The sequence below is a fragment of the Podarcis bocagei genome (assembly GCF_964188305.1).
Source record: "Podarcis bocagei genome assembly, chromosome: 1".
NCBI classification, from domain to species: Eukaryota; Metazoa; Chordata; class Lepidosauria; order Squamata; family Lacertidae; genus Podarcis; species Podarcis bocagei.
In genome coordinates, this window is record NC_138125.1 from 5,982,931 (window position 1) to 6,003,755 (window position 20,825).

The window sequence follows — 20,825 nt, forward strand, 5'->3', positions numbered from 1 at the left end:
TCAGGGTTCCCTTTACCTTTACCTATAACACTTTAGAGTGTTCAGAGTGCTTCTTGCCATAGCTGTCAACGTTTCCCTTTTTTTAAGGGAAATTCCCTTATTCCGAATAGGATTCCACACAAGAAAAGGGAAAAGTTGACAGCTATGCTTCTTGCCGATCAGAAGGTCGGTGCTTCGAATCCCCGCGACAGGGTGAGCTCCCGTTGCTCTGTCCCAGCTCCTGCCAACCTAGCAGTTCGAAAGCACACCAGCGCAAGTAGATAAATAGGTACCACTGCGACGGGAAGTTAAACGGCCTTTCCATGCGCTCTGGCTTCTGTCACTGTGTTCTGTTGCACCAGAAGCGGCGTAGTCCTGCTGGCCACATGACCCAGAAAGCTGTCTGCGGACAAACGCCGGCTCCCTTGGCCTGAAAAGCGAGATGAGCGCCACAACTCCATAGTCGCCTTTGACTGGACATCTTTCCGCAGGGCCTGCAAGACAGAGTTGTTCCACCAGGCCTTTGGTTAGGGCGCAGCCTGACCCCCTCCTCTGGCAACCTGCACAGAATTTTGCTTAACAGTTGCCATCAATTTGATTTTAATTAATTTTTATAATGAAATGTTTTTAAAATGTTGGATTATTTGATTGTTTGATTATTTGATTGTTGTTAGCTTCCCTGAGCCCGGCTTTGGCTGGGGAGGGCGGGATATAAATAAAATTTATTATTATTATTATTATTAACCCTTCGGGGCTCTTTTACCTACCCAATGGTTAGGCACGGGAGCTGGTATTGGACAACAATCAGAGACCCACAGCTGCCCCACTCCTGATTTAAATTGGCACTGTTTGTGCTGCTTCCAGAGGAGTCGCCATGTCTGTCAACTGCAACAAAACAAAGGAATATTGTAGCTTCACCAGTTCATTGCAGTGTATATTTTCAATCCGGTGGCTTTTTGTTTTGTGGTTTGCATGACATAATCATAGAATCGTAGAGTTGTAAAGTTAGAAGGGACCCCAAGGGTCATCTAGTCCAACCCCCTGCAATGCAGAAATCTCAGCCAAAGCATCCATGACAGATGTCCATCCAACCTCTTCTTAAAAACCCCCAAGGAAGGAGAGTCCACAACCTCCCAAGGGGGATCTTTCCTCTGTTGAGCAGCTCTTACCATCAGAAAGTTCTTCCTGCTGTTTATTTTGAACCTCCTTTCTTGCAACTTTACAATGAATGAATGAATTTCATAGAATCGTAGGATTTCTTTTTTTTAATAATAATCTTTATTAGTTTTTCAATTAGATACTCCACATACACATATTGTATTACATTTTACATTTATACTTGCTCTTCAGAGCTGACTTCCCTCCTTCTGGTTCTTTTTATATCACATATAATTTCATCGCATTATTTTCTTCCATTTTGTATATTGTTATATTGCATGATTTTTTTGGTGCAGGCTGTAGCCATGGGCATGCTATGTGATCTGATGGTGAATTTGGGGTGGCCCAATGCAAAAACCCCGAGGATCCATGGGCTTTTACCTCCCCCCTCCCAGGCAGCCTCCTTTATCGCTAGCCTCCCTTATCTCTCTCCCGATCACTTACCGATCAGCTGTTTCCTTTCAACACCCCCTTCCCTCTTGTTTGCCTTAGTGTCTTTTCCTTGATGGCAATTAAACTGAGTAGGAAGTTGAGATGGTGCTTTGGGTTGAGGTGACCTGAAAACTACCTAAAGCTATTTTCCAATCTGGACTTTCTCTCTCCCCCCCCCCTCCAAAGCAACCAGCCTCCATATCTGGCCTGGGGTAGTTATTGAGGGCGGGTGCCATTCTCTTTTTAAAGGGGCTCTTTAAGAGTACCTTTGAAGCAGGAATGGGTTCGAAGTGCTCATGTTGTAGTGCATTGACCCAAATTCCCAAGTTGGACCAGGGTTCGAATCCCCTTCTGGGTTTTTATTTTGAATTAAAATCCCAGGGCACCGCACCCAAGCTGCTCCACAGACGACTGAAATTTTAAAGGGCACATGAATTAGAAAAAACCCTGTCCTTAGCTTGGCCGACTTCAGGAGAAGTGCAGCAGAGGTGCTTGGAAAATCAGGCGTGTTTTCTGCCAGGTGGATCTGTCAGGGCGAAGGGAGGTGTTGCGGGAACCCTAGGGTGCCATCTTCACCCCTCACGTAGCTACAGTTCCTGGAGTTCCCTGGGAAGAGGGACTGCCTGTCGGAAATGCGTCTCTAACAACTCTTATACGTAGGGTTGCCTCTGAAGACGGTTCGGAAACTTCAGCTATTGCAGAATTCAGCGACCAGGTTGCTCACCGGAGAAAGATGGTTTGAGCATTTTACACTGATCCAACTGCACTGGCTACCGATTAGTTTCCGGGCCCAATTCCAAGTGCTGGTTTTGACCTATAAAGCCTTAAATGGCTCAGGACCCCAATACCTCAAGGACCGCCTCTTTCCATATGAACCTACCCGGACCCTGAGATCATCTTCTGAGGCCCTTCTTCGTGTGCCCCCTCCTCGAGAGGTCTGGAGGGTGGCAACACGAGAACGGGGCCTTTTCTGCAGTGGCTCCCTGTCTGTGGAATGCTCTCCTCAGGAAAGTTCGCCTGGCGCCTTCATTATACACCTTTAGGCACCAGGCAAAAACGTTCCTTTTTAACCAGCCCTTTGCTTGACCTGATCAACATCCTATGCCCTTTTTAAATGTGGCTCCTTTTGGGGGGGGGTGTTATTGTTATTGTTTTTATTTTATATATTGTGGTCTTTTCTGTGAACTGCCCTGAGACCTTTGAGTATAGGACGGTACATAAATTCAAATAATAATAATAATAATATCAACAACATTTTTTTGTTTCAAACTATCCTTTTTTGCAATTATTTTTATTGATTTTCATATTATATATTTATACAATATATAATATTACAATATTAGCAACCTAAAACTCTCAGGAGTTTTACAGCTCTTAGTACCCTTTGCAAACTGGATTCTCTGGGGGAAGCCATGGCTGTTTAAAGATGTTCTGGGCAGTTTTTCCGTTCTGAAATCCAAACGTTCACAGTCCGCCCTGGGACCTGCTGGCAAAGGACAGGTCATAAAGTTCGTCATTGCCATCCGGGTTCCTTTCGGGTGCCCCCTGCCCCTTCTGAGCCTGCCTCCCGCCCGCCCCCCTCTGCACAAACGTCCTTCTGTTTCGCCTCTCTCCTGGCACGGGGCAGCCTTTCCCACCGAAGGAGCCTGCTTTGAGAGTTTTCCCTCTTTCGCTCCGCGTTCTCTCCAGGCTGCCTCCCCTGCACAAACAGCCCTTATCCCAGCCCCAAGGCACTTCCTGGCTCCGTACAATGAGGGCGTTCTGCTCCTGGCCCGGTTCACTGGGGCCAACACGCAGCTCTCAGTTCCACCGAGGGGTTTGCAGAGTCTCCCCCTTTCAGAGCAGGGTTTCGTGGCACGAAGCGTGCGCTTAAGGAAGCCGCTCTGGAAAAGGGAGTTTTTCTGCACGCTCGGCTCGCAGGGAGGGCCTTCACAAGGCAAGGCTCCTTCGCTGGATCTTACTGAGCTTTTGTTTACTTCCATATATATATATATGGACGCAGGTAGCGCTGTGGGTTAAACCACAGAGCCTAGGACTTGCTGATCAGAAGGTCGGCAGTCCGAATCCCTGTGACGGGGTGAGCTCCTGTTGCTCAGTCCCAGCTCCTGCCAACCTAGCAGTTCGAAAGCAGGTCAAAGTGCAAGTAGATAAATAGGTACCGCTCTGGCGGGAAGCTAAACGGCGTTTCTGTGCACTGCTCTGGTTCACCAGAAGTGGCTTAGTCATGCTGGCCACATGACCCAGAAGCTGTATGCCGGCTCCCTAGGCCAATGAAGCGAGACGAGTGCCGCAACCCCAGAGTCGTCCACGACTGGACCTAATGGTCAGGGGTACCTTTACCTATATATATATTATTGATTTTAACATATAAATTATGAAATGTACCACAAAACTTATCACTTATACATTATACAATCTTTTTAGACTTCCATCAGCACCTCTGATGATCCACCGTTTTAACCACTTCTTATGCATTTCTTAACTTTATATTGCCTTTACATCTTTTAACAAATCATCCTTTCCCTTCTCCAATACTTCCAATAATACTCCTCACAAAACTTCTTGCAAACCTACAAATGTCATCTGATCTTCACAAATACTTTTCAAATAGTCCGTAAATTTACTCCAGTCTTCCGTGAATTTCTGGTCCCGTCGGTTTCGAATCCTTCCTGTTAGTTTATCTAGTTTTGCATAGTCCATTGTTCATCCTCCATTCTTCAATCGTCGGTAGTTCTTCTTGCTTCCATTTTTGGGCCAGTAATATTCTTGCTGCTGTTATTGCATATAAAAAGAGCTTATATTCCTTTCTATTTATATCACTCCCAACAATGCCCAGTAAAACTGCTTCTGGGTTTTTTTTATAAATGTATATTTCAACATTTTTCATCTCATTATATATCATCTCCCAGAAGCATTTCACTTTTTTACATTCCCACCACATGTGATAGAATGTTCCCTCTTTTTCTTTACATTTCCAACATTTATTACTGACTTTATACATTTTCGCTAACTTGACAGGTGTAATATACAAATATACATCATTTTCATCACATTTTCTTTTAGGGCATTGCATGCAGTAAATTTTAAACCTTCTTTCCATAATTTTACCCAATCACTCAGCTGTATATTACAGTGGTGCCTCGCAAGACGAAAAGAATCCGTTCTGTGATTCTCTTCGTCTAGCGGTTTTTTCGTCTTGCGAAGCAAGCCCATTGACGGATTAGCGGATTAGCGCTTTTAGCGGCTTTTAGCGGCTTTTAGCGGCTTATCTGCTGATCGGATCAGCTGATAAGCGGCTTAGCGGCTTAGAAAAAGGGGGGGGAGGAAAAAAACCAGCAGGAACTCGCAAGACATTGTCGTCTTGCGAAGCAAGCCCATAGGAAATTTGTTTTGCAAAGCACCTCCAAAACGGAAAACCCTTTCGTCTAGCGGGTTTTCCGTCTTGTGAGGCATTCGTCTTGCGGGGCACCACCGCATACCCAAAATCTTTGGCCCAGTGGATCATAACTGACTTAACCTCCTCGTCCTTCAAATGCCATTCAAGCAGCAGTTTATACATTTTAGACAAAATTTTAGAATCATGAGCTTTTGTTTACTTCCAAGTGCTGGAAACGTGCAAGCAGCGCTGAGGGGAGCACCAGAAGAGCTCTGCCGGATCGGACCCAAAGAACCAACTAGTCCAGCGCTCTGTTCTCGCAGAGGCCAAACAGACACCCATGGGGAGACCGCAAGCAGGAACTGAGGGGGACAGCGCTCGCCCCACCTGCCTTCGATTCCCTCAAGGGTGTTCAGAAGCATAAAAGCAACTCCAGGTTTTCCCGGGGGCTGTGTTGTTCCAGGTCCTGGTGCACTTGCTTGAAATCGCATGAAATCGGACACCCATCAAAAAAGCCTGCAAACACCCCGTTCTGCCCTATAAGTGACCTTTCAGTGACATCTTTATGACACTTCCGAGTCATTTCTGGGTTCGGAGCTGCATATCTGTGTGCAATTGCACCTAAAACAGGAGTTGCCTATATTAGTATTAGTACAGTGGTACCTCGGGTTAAGAACTTAATTTGTTCTGGAGGTCCGTTCTTAACCTGAAACTGTTCTGAACCTGAAGCACCACTTTAGCTAATGGGGCCTCCCGCTGCTGCCGTGCCACCAGAGCATGATTTCTGTTCTCATCCTGAAGCAAAGTTCTTAACCCGAGGTACTATTTCTGGGTTAGCAGCGTCTGTAACCTGAAGCGTATGTAACCTGAAGCGTCTGTAACTCGAGGTACCACTGTATTAGTATTATTATCTTGCAAGGAGGTAAGAGAGGGAAGCCCCCAGCTGTGCTGTGGTTTAAAATACCCACGTCCACACACCCCACGGGCATAGATTGGCCAGGCAGGGATGACGCAGCCACTGTTGGCGGGGAGGGGGCGTCAATCCCCCGCCCCGAGCCAGGTCACTACAAGGACCCAGATGCCCGACCACACCATAACCCACCGCGAAAGGTGAGCGGTATTATTGCTAATATTATTATAAATTAAATTTGTATACCGCCCTAGATCCAAAGATCACAGGGCAGTTCACAACGCAAAAATACAAAATGAGAACAAAAAATACACAATAAAAGCACACACACACATACCAACACATTTAAAAGGCATAGAATGCTTAATCGGCCAAAGGCCTGGTTATAAAGGAACATTTACAGAGAGACTGTCTCCAACAAGGAAAGGGAGAAGATAGTCAGCAGAGCTAGTAGACATTGATAGCCATCTCCTCTATGGACGTGTCTCGTTCTCCTTTGACACCGCCTAGGTTGGTGGCTGGGGACGTGGGTGGCGCTGTGGTCAAAACCACTGAGCCTCTTGGGCTTGCCGATCAGAAGGTCGGTGGTTCGAATCCCCGCAACGGAGTGAGCTCCCGTTGCTCTGCCCAGCTCCTGCCAATCTAGCAGTTTGGAAGCATGCCAGTGCAAGTAGATAAATAGGTACCGCTGTGGCGGGAAGGTTAACAGTGTTTCTGTAAGCTGCTCTGGTTTCGGTGTCCCATTGCGGCAGAAGTGGCTTAGCCATGCTGGCCACATGACCCGGAAGCTTTCTGTGGACAAATGCCTGTTCCCTCTGCCTGTAAATAAATAAATAATAAATATAAATAAACAAATTTTTATTTATATCCCGCCCTTCCTGGTTCAGAAAACCGGGCTCAGGGCGGCTAATAACAAATTTAAAACACTTAATTGATGCAACAAAAACCGGCATAAAATGCAGTATAAAACATGAATAACAATAAATTCAGAATTCAAAAATAAATTTAGGGGGGAAATCCATCCAATAAACATTAGATGATCACCAGGGCTAGCTGGTTAAATTAGTCCTATTTGGGCCAGCAAGGAGACCAGGGGAGAATTAGCTGTGGGATCCCAGAGCGGGTAATCTTCATAAAAAGGGGAGGGGGAGGGAAGGAAGGGGAATAAAAGATCAGGCTAAGTTCAAATTGAAAGACGGGCGGAATAGCTCTGTCTTACAGGCCCTGCGGAAGGAAGTTAAATCCTGCAGGGCCCTGGTCTCCTGGGACAGAGCATTCCACCAGGTTGGAGCCATCACTGAGAAGGCCCTGGCCCTGGTGGAGAATAGTCTGAGTTCCTCAGGGCCCGGGACCTCTAAACCATGGACCTTAAGGTCCTCTGTGGGGCAGACCAGGAGAGGTGGTCCCGTAAATACGAGGGCCCTAAGCCACAAAGCGAGATGAGCGCCGCAACCCCAGAGTCATCTGTGACTGGACTTAACTCTCAGGGGTCCTTTACCTTTACCTTGGGTTGGTGCCCCGTCTCTTGTGGGAATGAGTTCCACAGTCAGACTATGCACTGTGTGAATATGTACTTTTATGTGTATATATCTGACCTGAATCTCCAACGTTCAACTTCACTGGGTTCCCCTGACTTCTAGTGTTAACTTAGTGGTGGAAACCTGGTGGCAAAACGCAGGATTTGCCAACTTGTCCCCAGAGCAGCACACAGAAAAGCCTTTCACAGGAAGCATCCCTGACGTGCTCCAGCTTAGAACCAGACATATTTAGTATGTTTTGACTGTGGCTTCCTACTTTCACAAAGGCCACCTCTTCTCTCTCCCTGCCTGCAGGAACACAGTTTCTTTCGAAGCTATTAATACATCATTTCAGTATTTCGCCTAGCACGAGGCAGTGGGATGAGAGAGAGAGAGAGTATTTTTGAAACTGAATTGCAATAAAGCCAGCATAAATCTTTGGCACTTCCTGTTGTGATCTGCCGCACAGCAGAGGAGAGAAGGAAGCAAAACATTTCAGGCCACCAGTTTATTATATATTCATATTCTCTCTCTCTCTCAGTCTCCTCCGTTCCATATATAAATGGTTCTCTTCGAAATATATCTTGTTGCTCCTGGGATCATTACTGCATCTTCATTTGTCAAGTGAAGATGTAGTAACGATCAGCTCCTCGCTGGAAGATGTGGTTCTCCTCCAGGGATCTTGTAAAATCAGAGCTGGCATCTTGTCAAAATGCTCAACTTAAAACGAACCCCCCAGGAATCTCAGGCCAGACCGAGACTTCTGAGTGCGCCCCTCTCTCAGCGAAGGTTCCCTTCCACCTGCCAAGCCCAGTTGCCCACTCCTGGCCGCTCGGAGAAGGCATTAATAAAAAGGAAACTTAAAGAGGTCACACAAGCAAAAAGGTTGTTTCCTTATTGTACATCTCACTGGATTGAGCTTGGCTGAAAGGCAGAGTTGGTTATGAAAGGCCTATTTAAAAGGAATAGCAAACAGCAGGGAACCTCTCCGTTAAGCCTGTTTGCACTGGAGCAAAAATGTACCGTACTTTTCGCTCTATAAGATGCACCAGACCACAAGACGCACCTAGTTTTTGGAGGAGGAAAACAAGAAAAAATATATTCTGAATCTCAGAAGCCAGAACAGCAATCCGTCTTGCTGTTCTGTCTTCTGGGATAGCTGTGCAGCCTGCATTCGCTCCATAAGACGCACACACATTTCCCCTTACTTTTTAGGAGGGAGAAAGTGAGTCTTATAGAGCAAAAAAATATGGTAACTTTGGATTCCTTGATTTTCATAAATACGTCTCTCGCATTAGGTAATTTCTTGCAGGATAAGGCTACTAGCCACAATACAGTGGACGCTCGGGTTGCGGACGTGATCCATGCAGGATGCGTGTTCGCAACCCGCAGCATTCGCAACCCACATCTGCGCACTCGTGGGTTGCGATTTGGCACTTCTGCACATGCACAAAGCACGATTTAGCACTTCTGCGCATGCACGACTGCCGAAACCCGGAATTAACCTGTTCCGGTACTTCCGGGTTTCAGTGGTCCGTAACCTGAAAAAATGCACCCTGAAGCATCTGTAACCCGAGGTATGACTTTAGCTGTTTTCTACCTCTTTACTGTTGGAGGCAGTAAATGCTGGAACTGGGAATCCAAAATAGGAAGAGGCGCAATTATGCTCAGCTCCTGCATGTTTTTGCCGAGAACCTAAATATATGTAATAGTGGTGCCAGGCGAGCCACACCGGGGAGCGCATTCCAGAAGTGGGGAGCCACTGCAGAAAAGGCCTGTTCTTGTGTTTCCACCTCCCAGGGCTGGAATAATGATCGCAGGGTGGGCTGGTTCATATGGGGAGAGACAGTCCCTGAGATGCTGTATAATGTAGCACTTGGAAAATAGAACGAGTTAAGAATGGCGTAAGAGCAGCATTATAATTTTAAGAATGGCTGAAGAGCAGCCTTGGAAATTGTCAATTTAGAACCATTTGTGAACCACTTAATCAACGAGCTCTCGGAGCTGTGTACATAATAATTGCATTGACAAAGCAATCAGAGTAATTAAAACGAGAACCATCAGCTTGCTGTTTCCTACCCTAGCTGAAGATTCGGCTCCCTCCTGCCAACTTCCAGCCCACCTGGCTTTCAAAAGGAATTTCTTGGGTTTCCTAGCGTTTTGCCCTTTCCATTTAAGATTTTACCAGTCCCACAGGAAGCCTCCTTGCCAACCCGATTCTGATATCCATTTATCTCCTGCGGAGAGCGATAAGCAGATTGCCATGAAGGCAGCTTTTTCCCTCACATGCTGTAAGCTGCTGTTCTCAAATCCCGTCCAAAGGAGAGAGAGAGAGAGAGCTGTTGGGTACGCATACGGAGCAGTAACTGAGCAGTTCAGAAATTGGCAGCGGCGATGCCGTTACGAAGCGAGCATTTGGGGTGGGTTAGGGGGCTGTTCTTCCTTTGCCTAGTTCTGTCAGATGCTTCAGTCGCTCGTTCGCAAGCAAACACAACGGCTAGCCAGCAGTTGGAGAGCGTTTTGCGGAAACGTCATTCTCTTGTTTTGTGCCACCGAGAGGTTTGGTGATGAAACCAAGGCCACATTCGCACCGTGTGTTTAAAGCACTGTCGCATCATTTTGACAGTCAGGGCTTCCCCCCGAAGGATTCTGGGAACTGTAGTTTGTTACAGGCGCTGAGGGTCGTGAGGAGACCCTCCATTCCCCTCCCAGAGCTAGAGTTCCTGGATTCGATTAACAGCTAATGGAGGATGGATGGCGGCTAACAGATTGAGATTGAATCCTGACAAGACAGAAGTACTTTTTTGGGGGGACAGGAGGTGGGCAGGTGTGGAGGATTCCCTGGTCCTGAATGGGGCAGCTGTGCCCCTGAAGGACCAGGTGTGCAGCCTGGGAGTCATTTTGGACTCACCGCTGTCCATGGAGGCACAGGTCAATTCTGTATCCAGGGCAGCTGTCTACCAGCTCCATCTGGTACGCAGGATGAGACCCTATCTGCCGCCGAGATCATATAACACCGGTCTTGAAAGACCTACATTGGCTCCCAGTACATTTCCGAGCACAATTCAAAGTGTTGGGCTGACCTTTAAAGCCCTAAACGGCCTCGGTCCAGGATACCTGAAGGAGCGTCTCCATCCCCATCATTCTGCTTGGACGCTGAGGTCTAGCGCTGAGGGCCTTCTGGCAGTTCCCTCCCTGCGAGAAGCCAAGTTACAGGGAACCAGGCAGAGGGCCTTCTCGGTAGTGGCACCCGCCCTGTGGAACGCCCTCCCACCAGATGTCAAAGAGAACAACAACTACCAGACTTTTAGAAGACATCTGAAGGCAGCCCTGTTTAGGGAAGCTTTTAATGTTGGATGTATTACAGTATTTTAATATTTTTTGGGAAGCCGCCCAGAGTGGCTGCGGAAGCCCAGCCAGATGGGTGGGGTATAAATAAATTATTATTATTATTATTATTATTATTATTATTATTATTATTATTATTATTATTCTGGGTATTGTAGTTCTCTGGGGGCAATAGGTGTCTCCTAACAACTCTCAGCAATCTTAACAGACTCTTGTTCCCCTCATGGAGCTACAGTTCCCAGAAAGGGTTAACAACTGATCCTTCTTCCCAGGGAACTCTGGGAATTTTAGCTCTGTGAGGGGCAAGGGGTGCCGGCTGGCTGGTGCTTATGGGAGTTGTAGTCCAAAACATCTAAAAGGCAGCTCTAGCATGCAATATTCTTACCGCCTTCTCAAAACTACAACTCTCTTGTTTTGCAGGAGCAAACCATGGCAGTAAGAACATTAACAAATTGGTTAAACTTCATCTCTAGGTTCTGCTGTGATCTTTAAGATCTTTAAGACCTCCGAGTATAGGGCGGTATATAAATTCTAACAACCACCACCACCCAGATTTATTTCTTGCAACACTAATATGCACACCAAGTTCCTGTTGAGAAAGAATCATTTTTTAAGGCTGCCCCACAATTGGGAAACCCATTGTAGGTGGGAATGCTGGAGGTTTGGCAAAGGCTGAGCTACTATTATTTTTTTAAAAAATAAAATTGCAGATGACCTGGGATTTCTGGCCAATAGGCCAAATTTCCCCCCAGAAACCTCAGCTTTCTGCACCCAAAGCAACGGTGCTATACGACTGTTGAAAATGGTCTGGTTCTTACAAGAGCTCCTGCTACAGTAAGCCAATTACTCCTGAAGAGGTAGCTATATTTTCTGCAATACACTACTAACCAATTTCCCTTTGGGGAATGATGTGATGGTTAGGTGAGATAAGTCTTGGTAGGCAATGGGTGGTAGTCATATATGCAGGGATGGTGTGCATCGCTTCGCCACAGGGTCCTGCGAGATTTCGGCAAGATTTCAGCAAGATCTCGCCAGAAATTAGCACTGATTTCAGTGTGCCTTCTTCACCTGCGAGGGGGGCTTCAGATTACAGGGGAATGAATGGCAAGGCCAGAAGCCCCACCCCAAAATACTGCAGCCTTTTGAAGATTTTTTTCAGATACCTAGACAACAGCAAGGACCAGAATCAGGCCGCAGGTACTCAGCAATCCAAATCTGGCAGCAGATTCTCACTGCCTGGTTTGCACATATCGACAAACCTTGGTTTATTAAAGCACGGCTTAGTGTTATGTGTGAACCTACGGTACGTTGTTTGCTTACAAACCTTGGTTTGTTTCAACTATGGCTTGGCATTCCGTGGGAACCTAGCCGCCTTCCTTAAAACTATGGTTTGTTTGGCCACCCCAACCCAGATGCTCGCCAGACTATAATGGCAAGAGCAACTGGAAAACACAAGTCTCAGTTTGTAGGACAATCTGTGGTTTGTGAAACCTACTGCTGTACCTCCACCGTAACTGGCAGCATCGCAAGAAGAAGAAGAAGAGTTTGGATTTGATATCCCACTTGATCACTACCCTAAGGAGTCTCAAAGTGGCTAACATTCTCCTTTCCCTTCCTCCCCCCCACAAACACTCTGTGAGGTGAGTGGGGCTGAGAGACTTCAGAGAAGTGTGACTGGCCCAAGGTCACCCAGCAGCTGCATGTGGAGGAGCGGAGACGCGAACCCGGTTCCCCAGATTACGAGACTACCGCTCTTAACCACTACACCACACTGGCTCTCCATGCATGAAACCCGTTGCGTATTAAAACATCGGTTTCTAAAATTGCCTGCTGCGTTTTCTTGGCAACCGGCATTTCCTCCCCAATTACTCAGTTCAAAAGCAATATTGTCCTTTTGGTTTTATTTGTTTTTCCCTTTTAGAGTACACAGCTGCAGAATGATAATTTTAACTGAGGAACCGCAACCCAAATACACACACATGCATACATCTCCTACTGTTGGCATGTATATTTCGGAGAGGTTGGAATTTGCATATTTGATTCCGCTGGAATAATGTATCAGCCAAAACAGGGGTTTAAAGAGCAGGCCGGGAAGAGACAAGAGGTGGGCTGGAGTTTGCCAGCCTGGTTGTTTCAAGGTTGCCAGCAGGGAGGGACAGGTGAGCCCCACATTGCGTGGGGGCGGGGGGCTTGTTCAGAGGGGCTGCCACAGAGCCAGGAAGTGTTGTGCACACTCACACACCCCAGTTTCCCAATTTCGCGAGGTGGTTAATGCTTCTCACTGTGAGGGAGCCTTCCCAGACCCGCTGAAAGAGGCGGTTATCAAACCGCTTCTTAAAAAACCATCTTTAGATGCTGCCAATATGGCCAACTATCACCCAGTCTCAAATCTTCCTTTCTTGGGTAAGGTGATTGAGTGAGTGGTTGCTGAACAACTCCAGGCACGCCTGGAAGAAGTGGACCATTTGGATCCCTTCCATCATCGCACTGGTCGATGATCTCCGGCGGGCTAGGGACAAAGGTGAGAGCTGTTTCCTAGTTCTGCTGGATCTCTCAGCGGCCTTTGATACCATCAACCATAACATCTTTCTGGACCATCTAGAGGGGCTGGGAGCTGGGGGCACTGTTATACAGAACCAGTGAAGGCGTTGAAGGTCCTGTGTGAGTGTCTGGAGGCGGTTGGAGGGTGGATGGCGGCTAACAGATTGAGGTTGAATCCTGGCAAGACAGAAGTACTGTTTCTGGGGGACAGGAGGCTGGCGGGTGTGGAGGACTCCCTGGTCCTGAATGGGGCAACTGTGCCCCTGAAGGACCAGGTGTGCAGCCTGGGAGTCATTTTGGACTCACAGCTGTCCATGGAGGCACAGGTCAATTCTGTTCCAGGGCAGCTGTTTATCAGCTCCATCTGGTACGCAGGCTGAGACACTCCCTGCCTGCGGACTGTCTCACCAGAGTGGTGCATGCTCTAGTTATCTCTCGCTTGGACTACTGCAATGCGCTCTACGTGGGGCTACCTTTGAAGGTGACCCGGAAACTACAATGAATCCAGAATGCGGCAGCTAGACTGGTGACTGGAAGCGGCCGCTGAGACCAAATAACACTGGTCTTGAAAGACTTACACTGGCTCCCAGTACGTTTCCGAACACAATTCAAAGTGTTGGTGCTGACCATTAAAGCCCTAAACAGCCTTGGTCCAGTATACCTGAAGGAGCGTCTCCACCGCCATTGTTCTGCCCAGACACTGAGGTCCAGCACCGAGGGCCTTCTGGCATTTCCCTAGCTGCGAGAAGCCAAGTTACAGGGAACCAGGCAGAGGGCCTTCTCCGTAGTGGCGCCCACCCTGTGGAACGCCCTCCCACCAGATATCAAAGAGAACAACTACCAGACTTTTAGAAGATATCAAGGCAGCCCTGTTTAGGGAAGCTTTTAATGTAAAAGCATTCTAGTCATGTAAAAACACGCTGATTGTTGGACCGTCCGTGGGCCGGATTGAGAAGGCGATTGGGCCGGATCCAACCCCTGGCCTTAGTTTGCCTACCCATGGTCTACAATTAAAGCACAGACGGATGTCTTCATGTGACTTCCAAAACAGGATTGATACTGCGGTTCTCAACCTGTGGGTCCCCAGATGTTGTTAGACTAGGCCAGAGCTCAGGGATGATGGGAGTTGTAGTCCAACAACATCTGGGGCCCACAGGTTGAGAACTGCTGGATTAATAGTTTCTCTCTTTGGGGATGGCATTGCTAGCATCTCCGCAAGAACGTGGAACCTTTTTTCCCTAAAAATAAAATAATAATAAATGACCAGACCCGGGAAATCCTATCAGCAGCCCTGAGAAATAAGTCAAACCACTTACCTTAAAGCTACTTCACTGGAGTAAACGGCTGGTGGGTTTCTTTATTTTCATTCCTTACAGCAGCGCCTGCAGTCTGCACTAGATCAGGAGTGTGCCTCACTTTCAGCAGCCTTCTCATTTATTTATCCCATTTATTTTATTTCATAAAATTTATATTTGCGCCACTTAATGGGGCTTACTCCAAAGTCAGTAGACCAAGCACTGCGTTCTCTTTGGGGGGGGGCACATGCAAGTCATGTAAAAGCCACAGGCAAATGTGGGTGTAATCCTTACTTTTATGTTCTGTTTTTTAGAACGATTTATTAAAAAATTGGACCTTCAGTACATAATAACTTTGTCCTTTCCCAACTTCCCACCCCATTTCCCGTGGAATTTTAATCCCCCCCATGAACAATATCTTCTCTTTTTTATATATAAATTTATTTATTTAGTTTTTCAAATGAAGGTTTTACAATCACATATCCAACATACATCATAAAAACAAGTTTCCAAAGAATCTCCCAGACTTCTTTCCTCCTTTTTGTGCGTCTTATGCCTTCACCCTTGTTATGTACTGAGTTGAATAGGATCAAAAATGCAGCAGTCTGATTGGTCCTAGAACAATAGGATCCAAAATATAGCAGTCTGATTGGTCCTAGAACAATAGGATTCAGAATGCAGCAGTCTGATTGGTCCTAGAACAATGCAGCAGTCTGATTGGTCCACAGGAGCCACCCAATCCAGCTCCAGGTGGAAGGGAATCCGCAACCTGATTGGCCTACAGGAGAATCCTGGAATTAGCCAATCACGTGCGGCCCATTGTGTAAATAATGTATATAAAGCAGACTTTCTGGGGGAACTTCCATTCCTCCTCACCACTATGAGCTGAATAGAGAGCATGAAATCCACTCTCGACTACGAGTATATTTCAACCCTCTTATGCCATCACTTCAAGACTGTATTCTCTCATTCCTTCTGTTGCTCATATTTCGAATCCTGCTTGCGACTTCACCATACTATAACATTCCCTTAAATAGCCCGAGAGGGGCTTCTATTCTTCCCCAAATATAATCCTGACTTTTGCACTGTAGGCGGTGTTCCATCCATATGCGAGACACATTCTCGCAACCCAAAGACACGTTCCGGGCAGGGAAAAGCACTTGAGGAAGATGTGGATTGGGGCCAGGCAGAGTTGGGTGGCCAGGACAGGGGCATGGCGTGGGCAGAGACCCCAGGGCCATAGAGAGAGGCTTTGAGGGCCACATTGGGCCCCTGAACCAGAGGGTCCCCGTCCTCAGTACGCAAGAACCTTACCACTAGGCCTTGTTGATTTCAGTTGCAGGGGAAACTTAGCGAGTGGCGGATTTTTGCACCCGCATGATTGCTCTTTTCTATTATTCCCCGTCGTTTTATTTTAGCAACTGCTGTGGCACCAGCCATCTGTCTGTACTCTGGGAGCTTTACGTCTTCCGTGGAAAGAGTTGCACTGCCGGAACAGCTCTTACCGCCAGAAAGTTCTTCCTGATGTTGAATCGGACTCTCCTTCCTTGTAATTTGAATCCATCGTTTCGGGTCCTGGCAGTTTGCTCCATCTTCCAGCCCTTTAGATCAGGCATAGGCAAACGCGGCCCTCCAGATGTTTTGGGACTACAACTCCCATCATTCCTAGCTAACAGGACCAGTGGTCAGGGATGATGGGAACTGTAGTCTCAAAACATCTGGAGGGCCGAGTTTGGGGGTGCCTGCTTTAGATACTTGAAGATGACTCTCACGTCGCCTCTCGGTCTTCTCTTCCGTCGTCTCCTTCAACCGTTCCTCATAAGGATTGGGCAAGGATCTTACAGACAGGGATGGGCCAAGGCAAGGATGGAGATGGGGTCAGGGGCTGAGGCGAAGCCCCCAAGAAAGCAGGTGGTGGAGGAAACCAGGGACAAGGGCAAGGGGAGCGGATCGGGCCCACTCAGTCACCTGCTCACCTACAGGCTATATTTCCATCTCCTCTTCAAAGTGCCTATCAGTACAGCAATCTTTTGAGTTTAACGGAACTCCTCCTCAGACAAAATGAGTATTTGGAGAACCGAGAGGAATTGAGTAAGCCACTTCTATGGCCTGTTTTTCCTTTCCGTCCAGAGACAAATTCCACACCAGGCACCAAAAGCCCTGTTAATTCTGTTTTCAACGGCAATGGCTCTTCCCCCACCCGCACAAGAATCCTGGGAGCTGTAGTTTGCTGAAGGTGCCGAGACTCGTTAGGAGAAAGCTACAATTCCCAGAGTTCCCTGGGAAGAGGGGTTGCTTGTTAGAATCGTAAGTCTGTGAGGGCAAAGGGATACGAGTCCCTTAAGGTTGCGGAGAGTTGCTAGGAGACCCCTGTTCCCCTCAGAGAGCTGCAATTCCCTTGGAAGAGGCACTGGTTGTTAAACCGCTCTGGGGTAAGATAAAACTTTATTCGCATTAGCCAATGACCACAGCAACAGTAAAACATCACAGTATACGCAGAAAAGGAAATTTGATATTAGAGCACAATTTAAAGTCCTGAATCAGCTGCCAGTTAGTGGCCCTTATTCTGAACCGCTCTGGGAATTGTAGCTCCAGCGGGCGTCTCCTAACACCTCAAACTACAATTCCCAGAATTCATTGGGCGAAGCCGCAGCGGTCCACCCGTTGCTCCATCTTGCGCCTCTGGGTCTGGCAGAGCGACCGAAGCGTCTGGGGCGGAGGGGGTGGCGGTGGTGAGCAAATACCTTGTTTTAATTTTCTGTTCCCTGCTTTTTGTTTCAGTTCTCTCGAGCCAGACCCACCACAGCCCTTTGAAACGGTCTGTGTCCCTTACCCCGCCCATGACCGTCCCCAACCAGCCCCTAGGACACGGGTGGCTGTCACATGAGGACTTGCGAGCTAGAGGACCGCAAGGCATCCCTTCCGATCACGCCCCCCTGTCTCCTCAAAGCAGTGTAGCCTCTTCGGGAAGTGGTGGGAGCGAACACTTAGAAGATCAGAACTCTGCGCGTAACACATTCCAGGAAGAAGGGAGTGGTATGAAAGGTGAGTGGCGAGAAAACCAGGTTCCCCCGTCCTCCTCCTGTTCGCGTAGTATTCAGCCACGTATTATTGAGGGGAAGTGCGTGGAACACATAGCTGTCAACTTACAGATTTGAAAATAAGGGACCAGCAGCCAAAATAAGGGACCTGCAGCCTCACCTGTTCCAGGCACTCCAGTCTTCCTGTCCTCCTGCAATCTGGTCAAACTCATGCTGGTAGCTTCGAGAACACTGTCCAACCAACTTTGTAACCAGAGGTTCAACTGACTAGAATCTGAATCACATGCACCACAAGGCCTATGCAGCTTCAACTTAAGATGGCTCCCTGGCCTGGCTTTGCACTGCAAAGTTTGCAGCAACACGTGCAACAAAATGGCGTCCAGCATTCAAAAACCCCCTCAGCTTGCATTAACTAGCCACACACAGGGCATGCAAGCTCCACCCCCCAGTCGTTCTTAGACTTCTTATTGGGTGAGCAACACAGCCAAGCAACACAGTTGGAGCCTCCCTCCTCCCTGGCCGGCAGGGAGGGAGGGAGAGGAGCTGCTTCCCTTGAAATTTAAGGGACATCATTTAAGGGACATTTAAGGGACATCCATCAATAAGGGACAGCAGCGAGACATGGTGCTGGAATAAGGGACTGTCCCTTCAAATAAGGGACACTTGACAGCTGTGGTGGAACAGGTCTCGGTGTTTCAATTTCTGGGAATGGAGTTGAGAGACGACCTAACCTGGGGAGAAAACAGCAGAGACCTGATGAAGAGAGCACAGCAGAGGTTATATTTTCTGAGAATCCTCCGGGAAAACAATCTCTCAAAGGACCTGTTAATGGCATTTTACCATTGCACTGTGGAGAGTGAGTTAACTTATGGTCTGTGTGTGTGGTTTGGGAGCTGCACGGCCAGGGAAGAAACAATGCTGTCCAGGGTTGTAAAGACTGCGGAGAGAATAATTGGGTGCACTCTTCCCACCTTAGATCAAATCTATGCTTCCAGGTGCCATAAGAAAGCGGCAGAGATAGCGCAGGATAGTGCGCACCCCGGAAATGATCTCTTCCAGCTTCTGCCTTCTGGAAGAAGGTACAGGGTTATAAAGACTAGGACTAGCCGCCTGAGAAACAGTTTCTACCCAAATGCGATTTTGGTTCTAAACGCAGCATAAGGGGTCTCTATTGTATAGTGTATTTTAAAATGAGGTTTCAGAGTTTTTAGGGGGTTTTATGTAGTTTTTCAATTTCATTGTTCTGCATGGAACAATGACAATAAAGATATTGTATATTGTATAACAACATAAAGCAGAGCGTCCTGGATCAGGCCAGAGGCCCGCAAACAGGACCCAGCACTCTCTCGCTCTCCCCTCCTGCGGTTTTCAGAAACTGGTATTCAGAACTCAGCCAGGTGGGCGGGGTATAAATAATAAAAATTATGACGGTCATTTGCTTCCACCAGCGGCGGAGTCAGGGCACAGCCATCAAGACTTGTGGCCATGCATAGCCTTCGACGACAAAATTTCGTTAAAGTGGAATCACCAAAAAATAAAGTCTGCGGGAGAGCTGAGAGTTTTAAAACTCCGGTTTCACTTCGTTTCGCTTTTAATTTGTATGCTCCTTTTCTATAGACGAGGTGGTTGGCAAGTTAATCTTTCTTTATGTTAGGGTTGCCTAACAGCCAGATGATGGGTATTGTAGTCCAAAAACAGCTGGGGACCCCGGTTTGAGAAATCCTGGTATGGAAATAATAATAATAATAATAATAATAATAATAATAATAATAATAATAATAATAATAATAATAATAATAATAATAATAATTACTATTTATTATTTATACCACGCCCATCTGGCTGGGTTTCCCCAGCCATTCTGGTTAGCTCTCAACAGAATATTAAAAACACAATAAAGCATCAACCATCAAAAACTTCCCTGAACAGGGCTGCCTTCAAATGTCTTCTAAACGTCAGATAGTTGTTTATTTCCTTAACATTCCTTGATGGGAGGGTGTTCCACAGGGCGGGCGCCACCACCAAGGAGGCCCTCTGCCTGGTTCCCTGTAACCTCACTTCTCGCAGGGAGGGAACCGCCAGAAGGCCCTTGGAGCTGGACCTCAGTGTCCGGGCAGAACGATGGGGGTGGAGACGCTCCTTTGTGTATACAGTGGTACCCCGGGCTACATACGCTTCAGGTTACAGACTCTGCTAACCCAGAAATAGTAACTCGGGTTAAGAACTTTGCTTCAGGATGAGAACAGAAAGTGTTCAGCAGCAGCGCAGCAGCAGGAGGCCCCATTAGCTAAAGTGGTGCTTCAGGTTGAGAACAGTTTCAGGTTAAGAATGGTCCTCCAGAACGAATTAAGTACTTAACCCGAGGTACCACTGTACTGGGCTGAGGTCATTTATTTCCTTGACATCTGATGCGAGGGCGTTCCACAGGGCAGGCACCACCACCGAAAAGGCCCTCTGCCTGGTTCCCTGTAACCTCCCTTCTCGTAGGGAGGGAACTGCCAGAAGGCCCTCAGAGCTGGACCTCAGTGTCCGGGCTGAACGATGGGGGTGGAGACGCTCCTTCAGGTATACTGGACAGAGGCTGTTTAGGGCTTTAAAGGTCAGCACCAACACTTTGAATTGTGCTCGGAAACGTACTGGGAGCCAATGTAGGTCTTTCAAGACTGGTGTTGCCTCCTTCTCCTGCTTCTAGGTTTCATGAAGGCATCTGATTAGCCGCTACAGGATGATGGAACAGCTGGACCTTTGGTCTGGTCCAACAAGCCTCCCTCATGTGACTTGTCTGCATAACTTGCAAGGGTGCAGATTTTTTCCCCCTTGGCATATGCATATGAATAGGCCTCCCTCTGTTAGAAATACTTACAGGCTTTCTTAACGGCCTTCCATGTGTTCATCAATCTGTGCTGCCTCAATGGCACGCTCCATGGAGGTTTTAACCATTCCCATCTGCTGCCTCTTGTCACCAGCCTAGCTTGAAACGGACACTCTCCCTTCTATTCCGTTGTTTTGTGTTTTCACGAGAGAAGCGGCCTTTTTTGGACTTGCGCTTTTTTCCTCGTGGCGTCGTTTAAAAGTGGATTAAATTAATTCCCCTAGGAAGCTAGCTGCGTGTGGCTGTCCTCTCTTTAATTTCAACTAAGCAATGCCAGCGTGGACCAGAGATTCTTTTCCAGAAAGGCACCAGAAAGAGGATGTTCAGTACCGAAGACGACACAGCAGGCCTCATAA

General features: G+C 47.5%; 1 protein-coding gene across 2 annotated transcripts in view; it reads left to right on the plus strand.

Moving 5' to 3' along the window:
* Nucleotides 1-20,825, plus strand: part of SAMD4A (sterile alpha motif domain containing 4A) — a 134,432-nt gene that overhangs the window by 76,413 nt on the left and 37,194 nt on the right. The window contains exon 4 of one of the 2 annotated variants that reach the window (XM_081192391.1): nucleotides 17,338-17,601. The exons of the other annotated variant lie outside the window; for it this stretch is intronic. Coding sequence (XP_081048517.1) covers nucleotides 17,338-17,601 — 264 coding nt within the window. The remainder of the gene's footprint in view (nucleotides 1-17,337; nucleotides 17,602-20,825) is intronic. 2 annotated transcript variants of the gene reach the window in all.